This window comes from Mytilus trossulus, chromosome 10, assembly GCF_036588685.1.
Source record: "Mytilus trossulus isolate FHL-02 chromosome 10, PNRI_Mtr1.1.1.hap1, whole genome shotgun sequence".
Lineage (NCBI taxonomy): Eukaryota > Metazoa > Mollusca > Bivalvia > Mytilida > Mytilidae > Mytilus > Mytilus trossulus.
In genome coordinates this window covers 69,241,361-69,264,132 of record NC_086382.1, presented here as the reverse complement: position 1 = coordinate 69,264,132, position 22,772 = coordinate 69,241,361, and the positions used below count along the sequence as shown (strand labels likewise).

Below are 22,772 nucleotides of genomic sequence, written 5' to 3'. Positions count from 1 at the left end.
CCCAATTGGCTGATGACACAACACTCTTTCTCAGTTCAAAAAATGAAATACACCAAGCATTAAACCTAATAGAATTATTTGGAACACTTTCTGGTTTGAAACTGAATAAATCTAAAACAGAAGGTATATGGTTAGGTAGACTTAAACATTGTAAAGAAAAAATTGAAAATATACACTGGAGCAAAAAACCAATTAAAAGTCTAGGTGTTTACTTTGGATTAGATAAAAGTGAATGTGACAAATTAAATATTGAAAAAACAATGAAACAGACAAAAAAATTAATACTTGATTGGGAAAAAAGAAATTTAACCATGATAGGACGAATAACAGTTGTTAAGTCGCTTATTTTACCTAATCTTACTTTTTTGGCTTCGGTTGTTTCAATACCCCAAATGTACATAAAAGATTTTTAAAAAACTCGTATATAATTTTATATGGAATAATAAACAAGAAAAGGTAAAACGTTCAACACTTTCTAAAGATTACACAAATGGAGGTCTAAAATGACAGACATTGATTGCTTCTTAAATGCACTAAATATTTCATGGGTTAAACGATTAACGGCAAAAGAATTTGCTAATTGGAAAGTCATTCCAGCATATTATTTCAATAAATTTGGTAAAAACAACCATATATTTCATATGATGCCTGACAACATAAAATCATTACCTAATTTAAGTAATGTTCTACCCTCATTTTACTTGAACATATTAAAGAGCTGGTATGAAGCAAATAATACACCAACAAGTTATACACCGATCATAAATTTTAGAAATATTAGGCAGCAAATGTTGTGGGGTAATAAAAATATGAAATTTAAAGGAAAATGTTTAGTTTACCCAAATTGGATAAAAGATGGTATTATTTTCATTAATGATATAATTGATCAAAAAGGGCACATATCACAAAAACTTATATTGGAGAAACTAACCTCAAAAACCAATTGGATCTCAGAACTTTTAAAATTGAAAAATTGTATTCCAAAAGAATGGGTGAGTAGATTAAAATCTGACAAATCTTTGAAAACTTCTGTAAAAACAAAATTAAACTTGTCCTTGATTGTTAACAAAAAAAACCAGAACTAATTGAAAATATGTCATCCAAAGATATATATAACTATTTGAATAACAAAAATGAGGAGAGACCACTAGGGTTCTCCAAATGGAAAAACATCTTCAATCTAGAATCAATCACTCCAATAAATAATGTGCTTCAATTTACTTTTACCTATTTAATTAATAACAAATATAAAATGTTAAGATGGAAATTACTCCAATTCATCCTACTATGTAAACAATTATTACTACAATGGCACATACAAGAAACAAGTATGTGTGACTTGTGTAACGTGACTGAAGATTACGAAGACTTTTTTCTCAAATGTCAATTCTTTCATGAATTTTGGAAGAAAATATATGTACTTGTAAGCAAAATCAAAATTGGGTCACATATTTTTAATTTTAAAACTTTAGTACTGGGCTATAAAATACATGATCCTATGTATAATGATATAAATCTCTTCCTAACTGTCTTATTATATTCAATTCATAAAAGTACTCATATATCAAATTATAAACAAAAAGACATAGACGCTTATGTAGTTTTCAAAAATGAATTTTTAAACACATACGAAATTAACATATATATTAATGCTAAAAACGGCAAATTTTTAAATGATGTAAAAAGATACATATGATCATGAATAGCTAGATATAAAAAAAATTTCATGTATAGAATTTGTGTAGCAAAAGTTGACAATATATGTGAGCACGTGGTAATAAACCAAAACAGCATGCTTTGTGAAAATGTACAGAATTTAGTCTCAAAATACTTTTATACACACTTTATCACTTAATCAAATGAATTTCCAACTACAATGTCGAAACTTACCACATGTAATTTTTAACTAAAGTTTAAGTTGTTCGTGAGTATCAATAAAACATATAAATTAATCCGGACAATTGATCGACCAGCTTCAACGGTTTTCATCAATAAGGTTAAAGGTCAACGATCATAAAGTTTTAATCAGTAGAAACAAAACCGGACAAAACTGTACACTTTCCGTAATCATGAAACAATATAGTTTGTAAAATGTATGTAATAACCATGAACTGTAAAACTAACAAACTATCTTATATATGAATTCACTGAATAAATTCCCTGGTTATCCAGTGACTAATTCACAGGGATACTCGGCCAACTGCTGTAGGTCGAGTAATTTGTTACAACAGCAAAGAAAAGTGCAATAAAGACATTATTTTATTAAAAAAAAAAAAAAAAAAAGAAGATTAAAACTAATAAATCTATTTTTAACATAAAAAAAAAACAACGACAACTACTGTACATCAGATTTCTGACTTAGGACAGGTGCAAACATTTGCAGCGGGATTTAACGTTTTAATGTATCCAAACCTTCTCCCTTTTCTGAAACAATAGCATAACATCACAACATAGAAAACCACACGATAAAATATCAATTGGCAGGCTTAACTCAATAAAAAACGTAAATTAAAAACACTTTGAACGAATAAATTTGATCGACGATATCTGAATGCAAATGCACAGTTAATAAAGTGTTAGGGACAAATATTCAAGGCCAAAACGCAAATAAACAAGTCCAAATAAAGCCATGGCAAGACACCCCTGCGAAATATTTTACCCTTCGAAAATATTATGTTTGATTTTGTCAGTTTATATGGGCTTTACTCCTCCTTTATTGAATTTACGTTTTATTTCGGGCGTTTGGGCCTCGAGCATCACTGAAGATACATGTATTGTCAAATACTCATCTGGTGCAGAAAAATATATACCTTTTAAGTTTTGGAATGAAACCAGTACATGTTTGACTCAGAAATTTGATTTGTATTGTGATCTATTAAAATATCATCGGAAATGGCAAAATTCTGAATATGATGGTTACATTTAAAAAAAGTCAATTAATTATGTTCCTTAATACTTTTTTGACTGATGCATGTCTTTTTATATGATCCTTGGAAATATTTCTCACTGTGTCTTCTTTAAACAAAAACCTAGTACTGGTATTATAATTTGTGTTACTGTTTAGATTGGAATAAACTAAGATTCAGAATCCTACTACTAAAAGTTAGCATTCAACTGTATATTTGACTAGTACAATATTGATGTATAATTGATTAATTAATTCAGCTTAAACTAGAAATGGTATATTAGATATCAAAATAAGGATTTTAGCTGCATATATAGATATAACATAGGTTATCAAAGGTACCAGGATTATAGTTTAGTACGAAAGAAGCGCGTTTCCTCTACATAAGACTCATCAGTGACGCTCATATCGAAATATTTGTAAAGCCAAACAAGTACAAAGTTGAAAAGCATTGAGGATCCAAAATTCCAAAAAGTTGTGCCAAATACGGTTAAGGTAATCTATTCCTGAAATAAGAAAATCCTTAGTTTTCCGAAAGTTTTGTAAACATGAAATTTATAAAAATGACCACATTATTGATATTTATGTCAACACCGAAATGTTGATAACTGGGGTAGTGATACCATCGGGGACAAACGTCCACCAACAGTGGCATCGACCCAGTGGTTTAAATAGTTATAAAACGTATCAAAATTATAATTTAGTTTGCCATCAGGCGAATCATGCATTATGTCAATCAAGTAATATATTGAAGTATTTCTAATTACGTTTGCATGTATATTTAAATAAAAGACAGACTAACATTTTGGATCGTCTTTGTTTCATATCTTGACTGCAATTTAGTTCTTTATATGACATATTATTTCATATTAGCTATTATTGTAGGTTAACAGGTTTCTGCTTTTGCAGTTATTCTTTTTTTTTTGGTCTCTGAACAATGTCGAATTGAATTTTAATCAAACTGTTTTCCTCTTTCAAATCAATCAGTGTTTTTTCTGGTTCTCTTTAGTTTGGAAATTCTGAAAGTCAACATGAATATTTGAGTTCTTCCAATGCCGAATTAAAAGTATCATATCATGACTTAATTTTTGTTTTTCAGATATTTTTCATACACAGCCTCCAGCTACACGAAAATGTACGTACAGGTAAAATGAAATGCTTTTTATACAGCTGGTTAATCAAATAACGCAATTTATTTTATGTTGTGAAGCACATCAGTCATGTCGAGTCAAGAAAGAGATATTTACAGTTTGAAATACGCTTATTTATTATTGTCGAGTACTTACAATATTGGTGAATCACACAATATTTAAAACAAAAAAGCAACCATCAGCTTACTCTCATGCTTCTATAATATAAAAATACAAATAATAATAATCAACAAGGTCATAATAAAATAGTTTGGATTTTCTTGTTTTATACATTCTTTGCAGTACGAACTATCAAATATTATAAATTGAGAAGTTTAGCTTAATAGCAACTTGATGCCTCAACCACAAATTGCCGAGTTTTGAGTACTTTATGATTGTATTTTAGGGACCTGAATCAAAAATGCCTATGATAAATTTTGATCTTTTGATATGTTATTGACAGATATTAACGCTGATAAGCATCCACTCTGACGACGGCAGAAATGTACATGTTGAATTTACTGCATTTGGAAAACTCCGAGAATACCATGTATTAAAATCATCACCTCCAATTCTACCCGATGAGCTGCCAGTTATTACTATAGATAAAGAAAGCACAAAAACCCAATATATTAGTTTGCAAGAGGTATGGACATATTCTATTAAAACCCAACGTTTGAGGTTTTTTTTCAAATGCTTTTACTGTCAATTTTCAAAAGTAAAATACATAAATTGTTATTAACAGAGGTCGCACTTCCAAAAAATCCATAAATTTATATTAATTCTCCTTTTGAATTGACAGTGGTAGCTGGGAAAACTGTTCAATGTTAGTTGATGTTAATTAATAATAAACAAAAAATATAGGAACAACACAAAAAACAATATTAGTCAATTAGAAAAACAATATAGTGATTCAACGACAAGAAATACAAAAAATATAATATATCAAGTTAAAAGACAAAAAAAAATACAAAAATGCCTCACTTCACAACGGTTGTGATTTTGGTGCTGCATTTGGAAATAAAGGGCCACAGTAGAATACAGTAACTAACTAGTCATTAATCTATTAAAGAGTAAAAGTTTATTCTGGTTTTATGACTAGAATCAATAAAAAATTTAATATTATAAAACAACATGTAAACCACAGAATAACGACAGACACCTTTTACGACTATACGACAGTACACAAGAACAGCACAAACTAAGTCTACGCTGCTTTTCACACGGATTTATCAATGCCAAAAAAATGCCGTTTTTTTTTTTGACTATTTAGCAGTGATGTGTATTCTGTTCGTAAAATCAAGTCATGGTCTAATATGAATATAAACTAATAAAATAAAATATGATTGCCTACTAGACGTATTATCGTAGAAGTTACAACTATAGGCCACCGTGTGGCTTTTAACAATATAAATGGCCTTGAAATGACAAATGTTAATCAATTCAAACGTTCACAGTTTATTGTTAATATGTATTTTTTTCAGCATGGCATTGAATTTTACAGAGAGACTGAAGGACTTGGTGTCTTTATTCTAAACATGTTGCAGAATTCAAACAACTGTTTTGCACTCGTAAGTACGTCATAAACATATACCCTATTTTATAAAGTAATGATTATCAATTACATTTGAATTAAGTTTTCCCCATATTATAATCATGATAACCAAAAATGTCTTTAATTAAAGAGGATATATGCTCAAAGGAAGTATTGAATCCTGGCTTTGTACTGGCGAAATTGAGAACATTTCGTCGATAGTATTTTCAAAAAACTTCATGGTTTGGTTATGAAAATCATGTTGCATTAATGATATAATTCCTTCCTCCTTTCAACGAATTTGTGTTGGCAATACATTTAATAAATCAATATTAATGCTAAATGTGGATCTGAAATCATAGGCAGCTTGAATCACTAAGGTTTTGTTGAAGTTCGTGTTGCTAAGTATGTAGTTGGCTATGTTGTTTGTGAGCAGACTGTCTGATTGTCGTATTTTTTTTGTTGCCATGTTGTCCAAATTTCCTCTTCGTATTATGAGGGTTTAGTTTGCTATTTCTATCCAAATTATTATTTTTTCTGTAACGATTATTATAATAATGTAAAAGGCAACACATTAGTTTAGCTCGAAAAGCTGAAATGTTTGCTAGATTGTATACGTATATGAGCGATGATTACACTTTTCACTAATAATTGCAACAACATATTTCTATGTTTCAGAATGGTATTGTCTATGAAGATGGCCATTATCTGACGATTGAACCCGATGAACACAACGTTAATTGTTCGTCTCTGTCTGGAATACGACATTTGGTACATCGACGCCGGTATCATTCAGATGAATGTGAGTATTGTCAACTTAAAACATTTCTCAAACAGACACTTTTTGAAGAAAAAAATCCCCATGATTTACATGTATATCATTTCATTTGCAATTAATGTGTTCAATCAAAGGCCTTGCACACACATATGTCAATCAATCACCTACAATAAGATTTTGGTTATCTACAAAATATACGAAATACATGTATATAAAAATAATATATGTTTTTAATTGTATATGACTTATGATGTTTTTGCAGATGGCCTCAATTTGAAGACTAAATGCAAAAACACAACGAAAAGATTTCTTTTAGATGGGATCGCAAGTCATCCGGATTCAGTATTACCAATACCTGGAAATGTTGATGCGAAAGTGGAGATTCTAGCCTGGACAGATATGTCATTCACAGAATCTTTCCAAAAACAACTCAAACAGAAAGATGTGGAGTTGGATATTACAAAATACATAGCAACAGTGGTTCATGCTGTAAGTCATGGTGATATTGAATATACATACAATTGTATCATACAATTTAACAGGAATAATTTTTGCTCTACAAGTTTGTACAACTACAATGGTTAAAACAATATATTCTTTAATAAATCGTGAATAACACATATGATGTGTCTGAAGAATATTTGTACATTTGTAAACGAATATAAAGTGTCCCTTCAAATATGTTATATAATTATTTTATTGAACAAATGTATAAACGTATTAAGCTGTCATGTTCATGAATTTTATTTTTTAACTAATAGTACATTGTAGGCAAATGTACTTTACCAGCATGCAATCGTGGACAAGTCTTTGAATGTCTCTCTGTATTTAACAGGTGCTGTAATATGCAAGGTGATTATATCTTTCGATTGAAGATTACACATTTGCGTTCAATAACCAACAATTGCCTATATGGAACACTTTTCCTCAATCAAGTTATCAATAGCGTTGATCAAAGGTAAAAGAGGGACAAATGATACCAGAGGGACAGTCAAACTCATAAATAGAAAATAAACTGACAACGCCATGGCTAAAAATGAAAAAGGACAAACAGACAATCAATAGTACACACAACACAACATAGAAAACTAAAGAATAATCAACATGAACCCCACCAAAAAACTAGGGGTGATCTTAGATCCGGAAGGGTAAGTAAATTCTTCTCCACATGTGACACCCGTCTTGTTGCTTATGAGATATCAAATCCGGTAAATAGTCTAATTCGGTAGGTCATATTTATGAAAGGGACGGGAATTGTATTTACGACGTAAGGAACATACCTGATATCATTGTGAAACGGTTATTCCATAACGGTCAACCAACTCGTGATGGCGTCCGTAAAATTTTCGAAGAGATCATTTCAACTTTTCTATTTGGAACTCTTGAAAAAGTGGTTTTGACTGATTGTAATGTTGACTGATTTTTTTCGATATCTTTCAAGATATATAAATTAACTCACCATAGATACCAGAATTAAAATGTGCATTTACGCCAGACGCGCAATTCGTTTACAAAAGACTCACCAGTGACGCTCGAATCCAAAATAGTTAAAAAGGCCAAAAAAGTACAAAGTTTGAAAGCATTGATGACCATAATTCCTAAAAGTTTTGTCAAATACAGGTAAGATAATCAATTTCTGAGGTTAAACAGGTGAAACATATCGATTTGAAGTGATGGCTAAAATCTTGAGACACTACCTTAGATAGTCTTGCTTCCGAAGCGTCTTTGTTATATATTAACCTTCACCAGGAAAACAAAAGCCGAATACTTGAAATATTAGGTGTATAAGGCAAAGCACAATTGAAAAGCTTTATAAACAAAAGGAACCTATGATAACGCAAATTCGTTTAAGGTCAACATTGCCATAGTTTCATTCTTAGTTTTCTGAATTTATGATTAAGTAAAGTTTAGAATGCTTGTTATTAGTCATGCCAATATAATAAGCTGAATATACATTCAAAGACTAATACTCCATCAGCAACTGAATCGACCAAGTACTGTCAAAAAATTAAAACAACACGTAATAGAATGGCATGCCTCTAAATCACTTTTCGAGGTTTATCTTCATCAGGAACGCTAATTGTCAAAAATAAAAACTACCGAAATATTCAAAACGAAATGTTTGTAATCAAATGTCAAAATCATAGCTGCAAAACATCAAACGAACTGATGGCAACTGTAATATTGCTGACTTGGTACAGACAAATGCTGATGTATAAAATGATAGATTAAACTTGGTTTTATAGCAAACTAAACTGATCACTTGTATGGTAGTCGAATTTAAATCCATTATATTGACAACTATGTGAGAACAGAACAAACAGACATATAGAGATAAAAATGTCAAAATTTTGGTACAGTAGTCAACATTGTATTATAATCTTAATCACTATAAACCCAAACAAAAATGTAACACGGAAACACTAAAGGAATACAGAAAAAGCACATAGGCAAAAGAAAAGATAAGAATACTAAAATTTATCATAGGACAATAACAAAATGACGGAAAGTATAAGTACAGAGCCGTGTCATATGTCAAAAAGAAACACAAAAAGCAAATAAACAAAGCATATAAGCAAACATGAAAGACAAGAAAACGAAAACGTTTGCAATTAACGGTGTACAGAAACCTAAACATTAGAGAGTTTCCATTTCTTTAACTAAAAAAACTCTTACAATAGCCAGATCCTTCTAAGATCAGGAATATTAAAAACACACAATTATCTTATAATGTCAATTACATTTACAGATTCCTGATTGCAGTAGATTTACATCTGATTTACAACATAACAATAGTGTCGACAATCACAAAGCACTCGATAAATTTGCAGAAACGCTCAAAGATGCTTACACTAACTCTATGTTATCCTTTCATTACGATTATGCAGTAGCTTTTACCAGGTAATTTAAGGTGCTGGATGATATTTGCTTCCGATTTGTATCTTCCTCGTGCAAAGCGCTTATGTCTTGTTCGGCTTTGCAATACTTTTATGTCCTTTAAAGTTTATAGCTCTTCATCCTTTTAATAAGCTCCGAATTTTCAAATATGTTGGCCTCTAACAGCACTGTCGAAATGTGCATCAGGTGCAAACAAAAATTGGGAAGGAAATGGGGAATGTGTCAAAGAAGCAACAACCCGACCATAGAGCAAACATAAGCCGAAGGCCACTTATGGGTCTTCAATGTAGCAAGAAACTCCCGCACCCGGAGGCGTCCTTCAGTTGGCCCCTTGAAAATATGTATACAATAAAATTGAGAATGGAAATGGAGAATGTGTCAAAGAGACAACCCGACCAAAATAAAAAAACACAACAGCAGAAGGTCACCAACAGGTCTTCATTGTAGCGAGAAATTCCCGCACCCGGAGGCGTCCTTCAGCTGGCCCCTAAACAAATATATACTAGTTCAGTGATAATGAACGCCATACTAATTTCCAAATTGTACACAAGAAACTAAAATTTAAATAATACAAGACTAACAAAGGCCAGAGGCTCCTGACTTGGGACAGGCGCAAAAATGCGGTGGGGTTAAACATGTTTGTGAGATCTCAATTTTACGTTTTCGAGAAAATATTCCAAAATATTTATCATGAAAGTATTTATTTCATTTTGATTTTTGTTCAGTGATAATGGACGTCATACTAAATTCCGAATTTAACACACAAAAAAATAAAAATCATACTAAACTAATAAAGGAAAATAAGAAATTCCACGTTTTGACATGTGTGCATTAAAAAATATTGGTAAATATAAAATATTGGAAACAGCATTGCTTATTTGACATTGTGAAAAGCTATCAATCTTAAAATTTTGTTTCCTTCCTGTTGGTCAAGTTTCCCATCATTTGCGAGTGTGTATTTTACGTTTTCGAGAAAATATTCCAAAACATTTATCATGAAAGTATTTATTTCATTTTGATTTTTGTTTTGCCTTAAATAAAAAGAGGCCAGGTCCTCATTTTACATTCATGGTTTGATAGGTATTAGATTGAAATAATAACTTTGATGCTCGTCTTTGACTTTTATATAAAGCCATGCTGTTATTAAAAAAACATGCGTGTCTTTGCTACGTAAGTAACAAATTTAGTAAGTAAGTTTACACTTCAATTTATCGATAAGAAACGAACTTTGTTTTTGATTCCTTCAGCCAAAGTTAAGCTTCTTGTTACTTCTGTATGATAGCTTTTAAATTTTGGGTTTAGAGTTTCTGATTAAGGTAATGCAGTCAAAATCATTCGGACGCACTTCTCTGTAAAGTGTTATTTTCATACTAGTACATCCTCGATCTTTGTTCTCTTTTCTTTATAGAGATGACCTGACCGACCCACATGGAACACCAGTTGGTAGGTTTTGTGTGTCTTAACAGTTGTCTTTCTTTAATTATGTATCCCCGGTGTTCTACTCTGTGCATGATTAATGATGTATGAACAATCTGTCGAATCAAAAATTACTCGCCCCTCTTTTGTACCTTTTTGTCAATCGACGAGAGGCAAAAGATACCAAAGGGACAGTCAAACCAACGAATTATAACATGACACACTTTTATGAAAAGCTTTAATATACTGTAAACCAACTTATTTTCGCGACCTTCGCGAGTAGAACAATAACGCGAATATAAATCGTCGCGAATATGAAAACCTTGGATCTTTCCTTATTCAACTTCATCAAGTAAATCAGAAAATCGCGAAATTAAATAACCGCGAAGTGGTCAAGAAAGGGTAAAACGCGAAATAAAGTATCCGCGAAAATAAGTTGGTTTACAGTATTGGAGTATTCAACTAAAATGCATTTCCTACCCATTCTGTGCATCCAATTCAGTGTTCATTAACAAATTCTATTTTCAAAAATACAGGATAAATTTGATATTGCTTAAGGATGCGATTTTACAGTTAATTTCAAGCACGTTGATATTAAACTTATTCAACAGTAATTGGTTGACATATCGATATTGAAAACCATAAAAAAAAATTAACTGACATCTAACGTGAACTTTAAACGAGCAAACATTACACATATTTACATGTATAATAATATCTGCATTTATTTTAGGTGTATCCTTTACTGATGACATTTGCTCTATATCAGATGGGAAATCCTCATCTATTATCGAGGATCAAGGCGGGTATAGCTGTATAGGAACATTTGTACATGAAGTGGCTCACATGTACGTTGATACAATGTTTTGATCAAATAAAAATTATCTTCTGTCTATGGAAAGCTTAATCTTTATATGTAAACAGAAGAGAATACATGGTACATTATATTATACCTATAAACTTCAATTAAATGTAATTAGGATTTTCCGTTCAAACTTATTTTAAAAGTGATATATGTGTATAATCTGGGTACACACTCCACATTGTTTTATCGTTTTTGTCATTGTTCTTTTATCCATAGAGTCAATGTTTAAGAATTTCAACTATACATGTACAGTTTTAAATAACTATGTCAATAAAATGACACGTTTATATTTTTCAGATTAGGATCTGACCATGATGGATACTTTCGTGGAAAGAAATGTGATCCTTCGAATGGTTTCCTGATGGCATCATTTAATCCACTTGCGAAAACCGCGTTTTATTTCTCTCAGTGTACTGTCAATTCTATAAAGGAAAACTTACTGTAAGTTTTATAATGCATATTCATATGATACCATACATCCTCGTCCTATACTGTTCAGTTGATCACCACATCGAAGTCAAATCCCGCATTTTACCATGTTTTACATTTTAGATATAAGATGAAATGATATTACTGATTTGATTATAATATCATTGATAAGGCTGTCATTAAAGTGAGAGGGTTAGCGCTATATAACAAGGTTTAATCCACCATTTTCTACATTTGAAAATGCCTGTACCAAGTCAGGAATATGACAGTTCTTGTCAATTCGTTTTTGATGCGTTTTGTTATTTGACTTTGCCATGTGATTATGGACTTTCCGATTTTGATTTTCCTCTAAGTTTAATATTTTTGTTATTTTACAGTATACTACTTTAACTAAAACATTAAAAGGACGAACGGACGAACACATTACGAAAAGATCTTCCTAGATTTGACATGTTTCATTTTCAATAAACTGTTATAAACTGTAAGGGGTTCGTGTTACTTATTCTTTAGTTTTTTTTAACTGTGTCATGTATACTATTGGTTGTCTGTTTGTCTTTTTCATTTTAAGCCATGGCGTTATCAGTTTATTTTCGATTTATGAGTTTCACTTTGACTGTCCTTCTAGTATCTCTCGTCCCTCTTTTATGTAATTACTTTCTTCAAAATGTATTGTTTTGATGGTATCTCTTATAGAAAACCAAACGCATCCTGCGTATTTGATACACCTCACATCAACCATCGATACCAGTCACTATCAACAGAATTACCTGGGCAAATATACAATGTGACGGAACAATGTCGACAAATATATGGTACATCATTCTGCTTGGTAATTATTATATTAGCTGAACTACTTATGAATCTGGCTATCGTTAACGTTATTAGAGAGTCACCTTTTTATGAACGTTAATACAGGTCAAGTTAATTCTCAAATGGTATCGCCAATGTTGATCTAGCCATTAACTCAAGACTTCGTTCGAAATATTTCCGTTGTAATCTTTTAGAAATATTCAAAGTATTCAAAATATGATTATTGTACAACTTGCAGATATTTTCTGACTCTAAACAAACAAAATAAACATACAGCAAATTCTAATGAGTGCAGTATATGTTACACTTGATTAAACCATGCGAAAAGGATTCAGTTCATTTTACGCAACGTGCTCATGTAACATTAAAAGATTTGTGCAGGGGTGCTTACCTTGATTTGGAGCATTGTAAAGCGTATAAAAGGGCGAACACAATCGCTTTGTTAACTTCCTGTGATTGGTATTTTCTTATATGCAAGGAAAAGTTGTGAAAAACCTTTATTTAAGCCAAGTATTTCTTTATTTCAGACAAAAATAATAAATCCTGCACTCTTTTGATGAAAAATGCCAATTTGGTTAAGACTTGTAGGTTATCAACAGTAGTGTTATTATCCCTATATGAACTACTGTAATAAAACTTGAGCAGAGTTGTTTAACGTTTTCAGACCTGAACATATCTATTTATAGGAGATATTTTGACATTGTTCTTTCACTTGTTTTAGATTATCGGTACTTTAAATGAAGATACGTGTTATCCTAGGATGATTTTATGCAGTTGTTCCTTGTTTCGAAAAATAAATATGTTCTATATTTAAAGATACGTGTTATAAGATGATTAAAGCAGATTCGTTTCGTTTTTTTAGAGTATTGGGACTAAACTAGAAGATATATGTTATAAGATGTATTGTTGGGATCCACACTTGACAAATGTGTGTTCCACGAAATCATCTGCAGCGCCTGGTACCTCATGTGGACATAAAAAGGTTTGTATAAAAGACATAGGTAAATAATCGGTGTGGGATAATTATTTCGATAATTATTTCGGCAATTCAACACTTTCCATGTTTTGTTTTATTCGAAAGAAAATTTCAAGAAGGGTTCTACAGTGATCCAAGTCATTTGATTTCCAAACTACCCAAATTGATCACTAATTGGCAAAATGCGTTGGATCTATTTTGTTTAAATTATGTATTACATATGTACTTTCTTGTTTGTTACTTCACATTGGGTCTGCAGTAATGGTCTATACCAAAAGTATCATGGATGTGTTGTCAGAGAAAAACACCACCTTGTGTAACGTCAACATACTGTTATCTACAGAATATGCATATGTTTATACATGTGTATACCACAAATATTATTAATTTGGCTTTAATTAGTTATCAAAGTTACCAGGATTATAATTTAGTACGCCAGACGCGCGTTTCGTCTACATAAGACTCATCAGTGACGCTCATATCAAAATATTTATAAAGCCAAACAAGTACAAAGATGAAGAGCATTGAGGATCCAAAATTCCAAAAAGTTGTGTCAAATACGGCTAAGGTAATCTATGCCTGGGATAAGAAAATCCTTAGTTTTTCGTAAAATTCAATGTTTTGTAAATGTTACTAATTACAAAATCAATAGTTTTACCAACAAAACAAAGTATTTAAGATTTAATTACAGTGTTTGTCTGTTTAAAAAGAGACAGAATACATATCACTGGCGTCAACGTGATGATCGTAACTGCAGTTACGATCATCCCAATATGGCGGACTGAAATAAAGGTTTTTTTTAGAAGGCTTACTCCTCTACTTTAACAGCTTATTTTCAGATTTGTATTATTTCAAGAAACATCTTTATAAGCATTGCCATTGAAATATTTTTTTCGGACAGAATTGTAAAGCAAGAAGAAGAATGAAAATCGCGATTCAAAAAATCACGATGATGATCGTAACTTTTATTTATTTTTATCAACGATGATCGTAACTTGTACTTAAGAGGATCGTAACTGTCTGCTCCCACGAAGCAATATCTGGGGTCTGTTGTTCAACTTGTCGTTATTTTAACGATTGATTAAATTTAACGAGTCATTAAATCTTTTAACCAGTCGTTACATAACGAGTCGTTTATTTTCTGTTGTTCAACAAAATTTAACGTGTCGATTAAATAATCAATGAATTAAAATTTAATCAACTGATTAATCAATGCGTTAAAATTTAATCAACTGATTAATCAAGTGATTAAATAAAACCTACCCATCATGCATTGTTCTGGAGCATCCTGTCTGTAAAACAATGGCTGAATCTACTGAACCAAACCCAAGCAAACTAAAAAGACTGAAAAAGACCAACTTCACTGTGGCAGAGGAAGACCTGATACAACAACTAGTCGAGAAACACTCCAGTATAATCAATGGAAAACTTACAAATACAGTGACTAACCAATTGAAAAAAAAGGTATGGGATGATATAGCCATCAGAGTCAATTCTCTTGGAGTTGCCATCCGTACAGCCACAGAAGTTAGGAACAAGTGGAGGAATACCACAAGAGTGGCCAAGGCTGTGTACACAACTCACAGGAGTGAGTTGTTCAAAACTGGGGGAGGACCAGCTCCAAAACAACCAAGCTCAGCAGTCGAGAAAGTTATCCATCTTATGAAGGACACCACCAGCTTCAGGGGGATTCAGGGTGGACTTGAAACTGAATCATTCCAGACAAGTAAGTAAATATTTTTTAACACTTTGAAATAAATCCCCAAATGTGTTTTCTCCTTAATTAGAACTTCTCAAGGCTCTACCCTTCTTATTGAACTTTGTAAACAGTAACTTGATCAGTTTCACTAAACATGTTTTTATTTATCATATAAAAACAAACATTTTTGGCAAAATTTTGTTTTGAAGGTTCTTTTTATTGTTTTTGTTAATTTTCAATGAAATTGACACAAATATTTGTATCCTTTTTAATACCGGGATACATAGTTTCCATTATTAAATTTTGGTAAAAGTTTCGTCTGCTCCGCCGTCACAACAAGTAGGGGAATTCCCAACTGATATCACGTGACTGATAACAATTTATTTTAACCAATATTTTCTATCATTAAATGATTGCCATCGTGTTTTTTGTTGGTTTGAAGGTTTTCCACTTGATATACTATTGAAAGATTGCATTTGCTTAAACTGATAACAGTTTTAAAGTATTATTTTCAACATTAATTCACAAGTGGCTGCAGGTGCCCGCCAAGTCGTCTTTAAACTGGTATCTGTTGATGGATTAAAGGGAACAGCAATAGCTAATTTCGACCGAAAACCAGTCATAATTTATAATATTAAAACAGATACGGACTGGTTGTCATAAATCCGAAATAAAGTTGATAAATTTGCTGTTGCAGACTGAACCTAGACAGGAACACATATTAGTTTATAGCTGAGACCCTTGGTAATCTGAAAAGGGTTGAAATAGGGTCTTATTTAGTCTTGTGCAATATTTTTTATCTTGCAAAAGTAATTGTATCTGAATTTAATTGAATGATGATGATATATATATATAGTATGCCTTTTCAATTGCCCCCCCCCCTTTTAGAATTAATACACAGTATCAACGAATAATTTTGTTCTCGTTTATTACAGATCAACCATCTATCAATGCCACTTTACCGGAAGAAGATGCCAGCCAGGATTTGTATGAATCTGCTGCATCTCTGATAAGGGACAGTCCACCCCCCTCCAGTCCACCAAGTCCGTCTCTGCTTTCAGGATATGACCCCATCCTGACACAAACAGTCGTACCACATATTCAAGAACAAACAGATAGGACAGATAAGCAGAAGTAAGTTGTAAATGTAAAAAAAGAAGATGTGGTATAATTGCCAATGAGACAGCTCCCTACAAGAGACCAGAAATTAACAACTGAAGGTCACCGTAAGCCACCTTCAACAAAAACGATTTTTAGTTCATAAGTAGAATGAATATTTTCCCGAAATTTTAGATTTAAAAAAAATAAATCTACCGTACAATGGGGATGTATACAAGAACTCTTTAAAAATGTGTTGTGGAAACAGTTTCCGCTAGATTATTTGGTCAATATTTCAAGTTTTCTTTTTTTACCTTTTCATATATTTCTGACAGTTTCCCCCACCTATTCACATATTTCAAGCCGGAAAATGTGACATATTCTGACTGGCTATTTCATGGAACTATGACGTTGAATCGATCAATAAAAAGAGATGTAAAATTAATCGATCTTCTACAGAATTCATTATGTTTTTATTATTTGTAGGACAGTGAGAACACCTTTGAAAAAGGTAACAGTGCAGGATATTCACGACATGCAGTATCGTGCACTGCAAGGTAAACTAGAAATCCAAGAGAAGCAGAAAGTGCATATGGACTTGGAGAGGAACAAACTGGAACTACAAATTGAGCTGTTGCAGAAGTTAGTGGGTGGCAATTCTGAACCAGTAACACTCTCTCAGGCACTTGCCTCTATGTATTAAATTCATTGTTATATTGTTGATTTGTATTTCAGAAATTACTATGAGGCCAACACATTCATTTAATTTTGTGTGCACACTCCTATGTAAAAGAAAATAGACCAGTAATTACAATTTAGACACACATATTGCACCTCCATCATTCAAAAAATAATAAGTGATACACAGATAAAAAAAAATTAAATGACCTTGCTTTGCTATACAGTCCTTGCACTGTCGGCCATGGCTTGTGCCTTTTATGGGCATTTAAATATTATTTTTTTTTCATATGGTAATTGATATAATCAATTGGCAATCATACCACATATTCTTATTATTGTACTGACAAACAGTTTCCTGGCTACTGGGTTTTTTATTTCATAGGCGACTAACTGCTCACCATTTACTATAGATCACTATACCAGTATTGAAGTCGCGAAAATGCACACTTCCTCTCTCAACACATTGCCAAACTGATCATACAAAGATTTGTTACTATTTTCAAATTTCCTCATTTTTTTAATGAAAGACAATTTATGAAAATATGAAAAAATAAAAACATGCAATTTATTAGGCAAAAAAAGTGGTAGCAAAATGATCCCGTATGCCTTTTCCGTCCTGTGGACCATTATAGGGTGGCATCTGAGGTTGATTGTCAATCAATTGTTCTTCTGCAACTTCAGGTTCATTCCTCATGATGGCAATATTGTGCAGAATACCACAAGCAATGATAATTCTGCAAGCTTTATCAGGTTTCATTCGGATCTGGAATACAATTAAAAAACATTTATTTTAAAGTGTGACAGAAATACTATTTGTTTGTAGCATGAATTAACCTTGCTCATGAATAAGTCTGAGATTAAGTAAATCTATTACAAAAACGTTAACACTATAATTTAATTAAACAAGAGTGCACATACTGAAATGTCTCGCCTTCTTTACTAATCATTGATACTATCTTGATAGACCTAAATATAAAGCTTTTATTACAACTGTCACATAAACTCAACATAAACCAAGAAAATGAAACATTGATCAATGAACCATGAAAATGAAACATTGATCAATGAACCATGAAAATGAAACATTGATCAATGAACCATGCAAGGCAGACATATACAGCTAACAATTCTTCAATACAACAAATATAGTTGACTTATTCCTTATAAAAAAAGAAAAACAGGCCAAAACACAAACACTTTTATAAACTTAGCAATGGACCGTGAAAATGAGGTCAAGGTCAAATAAAACCTGCTTAACGGACATATAGATCATAAAATATTTCCATACACCAAATATAGTTGATCTAATGCATAAAGTATTAGAAAAATAAACCAAAACTAAAAAACTTAACTTTGACCACTGAACCATGAAAAGGAGGTCAAGGTCAGATGACACCTGTCAGGTAGACCTGAACACCTTACAGCCCTTCCATACACCGAATATACTAGACCTATTGCTTAAAGTATCAGAAATATGGACTTGACTACCAAAACTTAACCTTGTTCACTAATCCATGAAATGAGGTCGAGGTCAAGTGAAAACTGTCTGACAGGCATGAGGACCTTGCAAGGTAGGCACATACCAAATATAGTTATCCAATTACTTATAATAAGAGAGAATTTAACATTACAAAAAGTCTTAACTTTTTTCTTCAAGTAGTCACTGAACCATAAAAATGAGGTCAAGGACATTGGACATGTGACTGACGGAAAGTTCGTAACACGAGTCATCTATATACAAAGTATGAAGCATCCAGGTCTTCTACCTTCTAAAATATAAAGCTTTTAAGAAGTGAGCTAACACCGCCGCCGCCACCGGATCACTATCCTTATGTCGAGCTTTCTGCAACAAAAGTTGCAGGCTCGACAAAAAGGGACCAAATCAAACATAAAGCTGAACAAACAGTCCAACAACTGATGATGTACTGTTACATTCACCATTTAATAAAGTTATAGTAATGTCTTTGAGCAGTTACCCAAACATGACTACATAATTTGGTTGGTTGTTGGTTGCTTAACGTCCAGTGGCAAAATTTCATGCATATTCAGGTCGAGAACAAGTTCACAATAAATGCAATAGGTAGATCTTGTCATAATAGAGGCCATTTGGGATGATGGTCGGAGAAATTTGGACTGCCACTGGAAAATGAGGGTATATTGGATAGGGACAGAAATTGTGCCTTGCAACAGGCCACTTACGGGCCCTCAATGAGTCGTTGCAAGGGTTCTTAACGTGCACAAAGCGTGGCACTCTCTTTACTCGAGACATCGGATTCAACGTCCACATTCTGACCGGGCGTGACTGCGAACTTATACATCCCGCACAGCCAAACGGACGCCCCACTTCGGCAAGCATTTTACTGCCGGTCGGAAGAAGACTACGTGACCATATTTCTATTCCCCATTCACCCTTGGGGTACATTAAGTTACCAAACTAACATCACCAATTTTCCAACTGAATCCCTGTTATCAGTATAATTTTCGGGTTTTGATCTGTGTGCAGATGAATTGTTGATCATTGTGTTCTTGTCCTGGCTTGATATTTAACTTGTTTTTGATGTCAGCTTTATCAGCCCTTTAATATACAACTGATTTTTCAGTTTTTCCGGGTTTTATTACGTGATAAAAATACGGAGATTTGGTGTGATTGTTAATTTTATAACTAAAATGTATGTATCCTGCAAAGTTAAAATGAAGTCGATGTAAGCAATTATAGGCAACCATACTGTGGTCAGCAAAAAAAACCCAAAAACGTATAGTAGCTACATGTATATAGAAAAGATAGAGAAGGGGACCATTAATACCTTAACCGAAATTTAGAGAAATCGAAAAATGAACTAATGAAAGATTTAGTAGACAGCAGTCTCACAAGAAAAAAAAACATGACTTTTAAAATATAAGGGCATACATGGCAAACATCATGTCAAATATTCATGTTACTATACTGTGATTATTTGTAAAGAATTAATTGTACCTCTGATCCTAGAATGTGAAAGCGCTTCTTCCATATTCCAAATGTCCTTTCTATTGTCGACCTTGTTGAGCAATGTCTTCTGTTAAACCTTGCTTGACCTCTTCCAGCAGCTGGTTGTCTGTATGGTGTCAGCAAAAACTGTCTGCAGGGATAGCCACTGTCTCCTAACAATACACCTTGTCCAATTCCTTGATATACATTCTCAAGATGTTGTCCTATGGCTGAGGTTCTGAAAACGTGGGAATCATGTGCTGATCCTGGCCACCTAGCACTGATGTTGGTGAATCTACCTTTAAACAAAAATATGATAGTTACAAAAGTTAAAAAAGTAGTTCCATAATTCATTTGTCAAGGCAAAGCAAATCAGTGATTGTGATTAAGTATGGTGACCCAAGCTGTTTATTTCTGTGTCATTTAATCTGTTGTGGAGATTTGTCCCATTGAAGCAATCATTACCACATCTTCTTTTATGTGCATACATATAGTTTGTCCATTATAGTTCTAGTCATTAAAATGTTAGCTGAATTTGCAATGTGATGAAAGCAAAATATGTATAGTTTTATAAACAATCAGTCAGATAAATAATACATCGGGGATCGAAGCAGTTACTTATATATGCTCCCTTAACATTTAAAAAAAAAAATATTTGGAACAATGACTGGCTTTTTTTCCAACCTAAAAGAATGGGGGCGAACTTTGGATGACAGATTAGACACTTATTTTTTGTTCAGTTGTCACGTTTTTCAGTTTTGTATGGTTTTTTTTTCAAGAACGTGTTGTTGTTGCTTGTTTTTTTTTGTTTTTTTTTTGGGGGGGGGGGGGGGGGGGGTCTTCTCACTGAAACATTTAGAGGTAGATCTAGAATTTCTTCAAATTACAAGGGGACACTATTTGTTGACGATTCAAAGTTTATAACTTATAAGCCTGACTGTGACAAATTCTACCTATTTAAGCAGATAAGGGTTGGCAAAATCTATATAACTATTTTGATCAATAAATTTATGTTCATTAACTCTTAGCAGTTCACTCGATCCAGCATATTTAAAAGTGAAACAGTAAAAACAGAAAAGTGAAACGGTAAAATTAGAGACATGTCTCTGGTAAAAAAACAATGAGTCTACGGATCCAATAGAAAGTATGACAAGATTGAGTTGTCTTTCTTTTTCCATCGATTTTCAAATAAGCTGAAAACCAGTTCAACAGAAAACCAGCCATGTGTATGGTCAAGGACGATTGAAGATGTCAAGAAAAAGGACGCACACAAAGCATGTTGTAAATATAAAATAGGTATAATACAGTGTTTTAAATTACCTTCATGGTCACAAATGGCTTGTACGTTGATGCTGTGGAACCCCTTTCGGTTAACAAATGCTGGTTCATCAATGCTAGGCCCAGTAATCCGTATGTGAGTCCCATCAATGCATCCAACCACGTTTGGAAAACCAGCCTTTTCATAAAACCCAGCCCTTATAACGTTCTTCCTCTGATTATCTGGCCACGATATGAAATCATCTTTCATGGCAACTAATGAATCCGTCACACGGTTAATCACCCGATATACAGTTGATTTGTCAAATCCCATTGTGTCCCCAACTACTTGCAAGTGTGATCCACTTCCATAAAACCTCAAGGCAATCATAATCTGTTGTTCCACTGAAAGGGCTGTCTCCTTGTTTGTCCCACGCTCAAGATCCCCTCTCATTAAATCTGACAGGTATGCAATAGTCTCCCTGCCAAATCTATATCTCTGCCTTAGCTCCTCATCAGAAAATTCCCTTTCTAGAGGGTCAAAACCGCGAAAATGTCGCTCTCTTCTTACAACAGGTGGTTGAAACAAAACATTGACAGCCATCTTAGTTTGAGGTTAATCAACTGATTAAAATTTAATCACCCTCAATGAGGTCGATTAAATATAACGACACTTTGACATTTTTAAACGACTCGTTAAATTTAACGACAAGTTGAACAACATGATAATGGACTGATTAAATTTAACGCAGTGATTAGTAAAATTTAACGACTCGTTTAATTTAACGACAAGTTGAACAACAGACCCCTGATAAGTATGAACAAATAAAGCTGTCTTGTATGCGAAAAAATGTACGTTATCAGCTGATAATGTGATGATAATAAGGAACGATCACTGAGGGGAGGGTAAAGTCATATTTGTAAGTGCACAAATGGTAACAACTTCGAGAGATTTCTAATTTATCTAGTTCAATATTTAAATGCATTGGGGTTTAACAACTTTATATTGATTTCATATGTTTTATATAAATAAGGTATTGGACAGTTCATATTAATGACCAGTTTGTTAAAATTAAAAAAAAAAATCATTTTTCCCTACACTTTATAGGGACAATAGTATCTTTCGAGGATCTTGTATTTTTGGGGAATTCAGACTTTATAGTTTCTTTTATCAACAGATTTATGATTTTTAAGGGAGAGGTTGAAAAAATAAAGCATTAAGAAGTGAAATCATATCTGTTGAATAAAAAACATTAACAACAATGAACCGTCAATAAAGAGAGCTACTATTTGATTTTTATATGGGGGATGGGCTAGGATGAATAATTTTT

At 32.6% G+C, this 22,772-nt stretch overlaps 3 protein-coding genes across 3 annotated transcripts in view; 2 read left to right on the top strand and 1 right to left on the bottom strand.

Moving 5' to 3' along the window:
- The window catches only part of LOC134688114 (A disintegrin and metalloproteinase with thrombospondin motifs 3-like), a 28,389-nt gene that overhangs the window by 2,903 nt on the left and 2,714 nt on the right, over nucleotides 1-22,772 (top strand). The window contains exons 2-13 of the mRNA XM_063548585.1: nucleotides 4,005-4,040; nucleotides 4,499-4,681; nucleotides 5,493-5,606; nucleotides 6,248-6,371; nucleotides 6,610-6,836; nucleotides 7,119-7,199; nucleotides 9,097-9,248; nucleotides 10,654-10,688; nucleotides 11,395-11,509; nucleotides 11,824-11,967; nucleotides 12,649-12,784; nucleotides 13,628-13,747. Of these exons, the coding sequence (XP_063404655.1) occupies nucleotides 4,005-4,040; nucleotides 4,499-4,681; nucleotides 5,493-5,606; nucleotides 6,248-6,371; nucleotides 6,610-6,836; nucleotides 7,119-7,199; nucleotides 9,097-9,248; nucleotides 10,654-10,688; nucleotides 11,395-11,509; nucleotides 11,824-11,967; nucleotides 12,649-12,784; nucleotides 13,628-13,747 (1,467 nt within the window). The remainder of the gene's footprint in view (nucleotides 1-4,004; nucleotides 4,041-4,498; nucleotides 4,682-5,492; nucleotides 5,607-6,247; nucleotides 6,372-6,609; nucleotides 6,837-7,118; nucleotides 7,200-9,096; nucleotides 9,249-10,653; nucleotides 10,689-11,394; nucleotides 11,510-11,823; nucleotides 11,968-12,648; nucleotides 12,785-13,627; nucleotides 13,748-22,772) is intronic.
- On the top strand, nucleotides 15,044-17,303 carry LOC134686554 (myb/SANT-like DNA-binding domain-containing protein 4). Its single transcript, XM_063546225.1, has 3 exons — nucleotides 15,044-15,467; nucleotides 16,376-16,574; nucleotides 17,025-17,303. The coding sequence occupies exons 1-3, from the start codon at nucleotides 15,044-15,046 to the stop codon at nucleotides 17,239-17,241; spliced, it is 840 nt and encodes a 279-aa protein (XP_063402295.1). The 3' UTR covers nucleotides 17,242-17,303.
- Nucleotides 17,772-22,247, bottom strand: LOC134686553 (putative nuclease HARBI1). The gene is made up of 3 exons (XM_063546223.1): nucleotides 21,505-22,247; nucleotides 20,194-20,483; nucleotides 17,772-17,982 (listed from the first exon to the last, which is right to left on the bottom strand). The coding sequence occupies exons 1-3, from the start codon at nucleotides 22,043-22,045 to the stop codon at nucleotides 17,788-17,790; spliced, it is 1,026 nt and encodes a 341-aa protein (XP_063402293.1). The 5' UTR covers nucleotides 22,046-22,247; the 3' UTR covers nucleotides 17,772-17,787.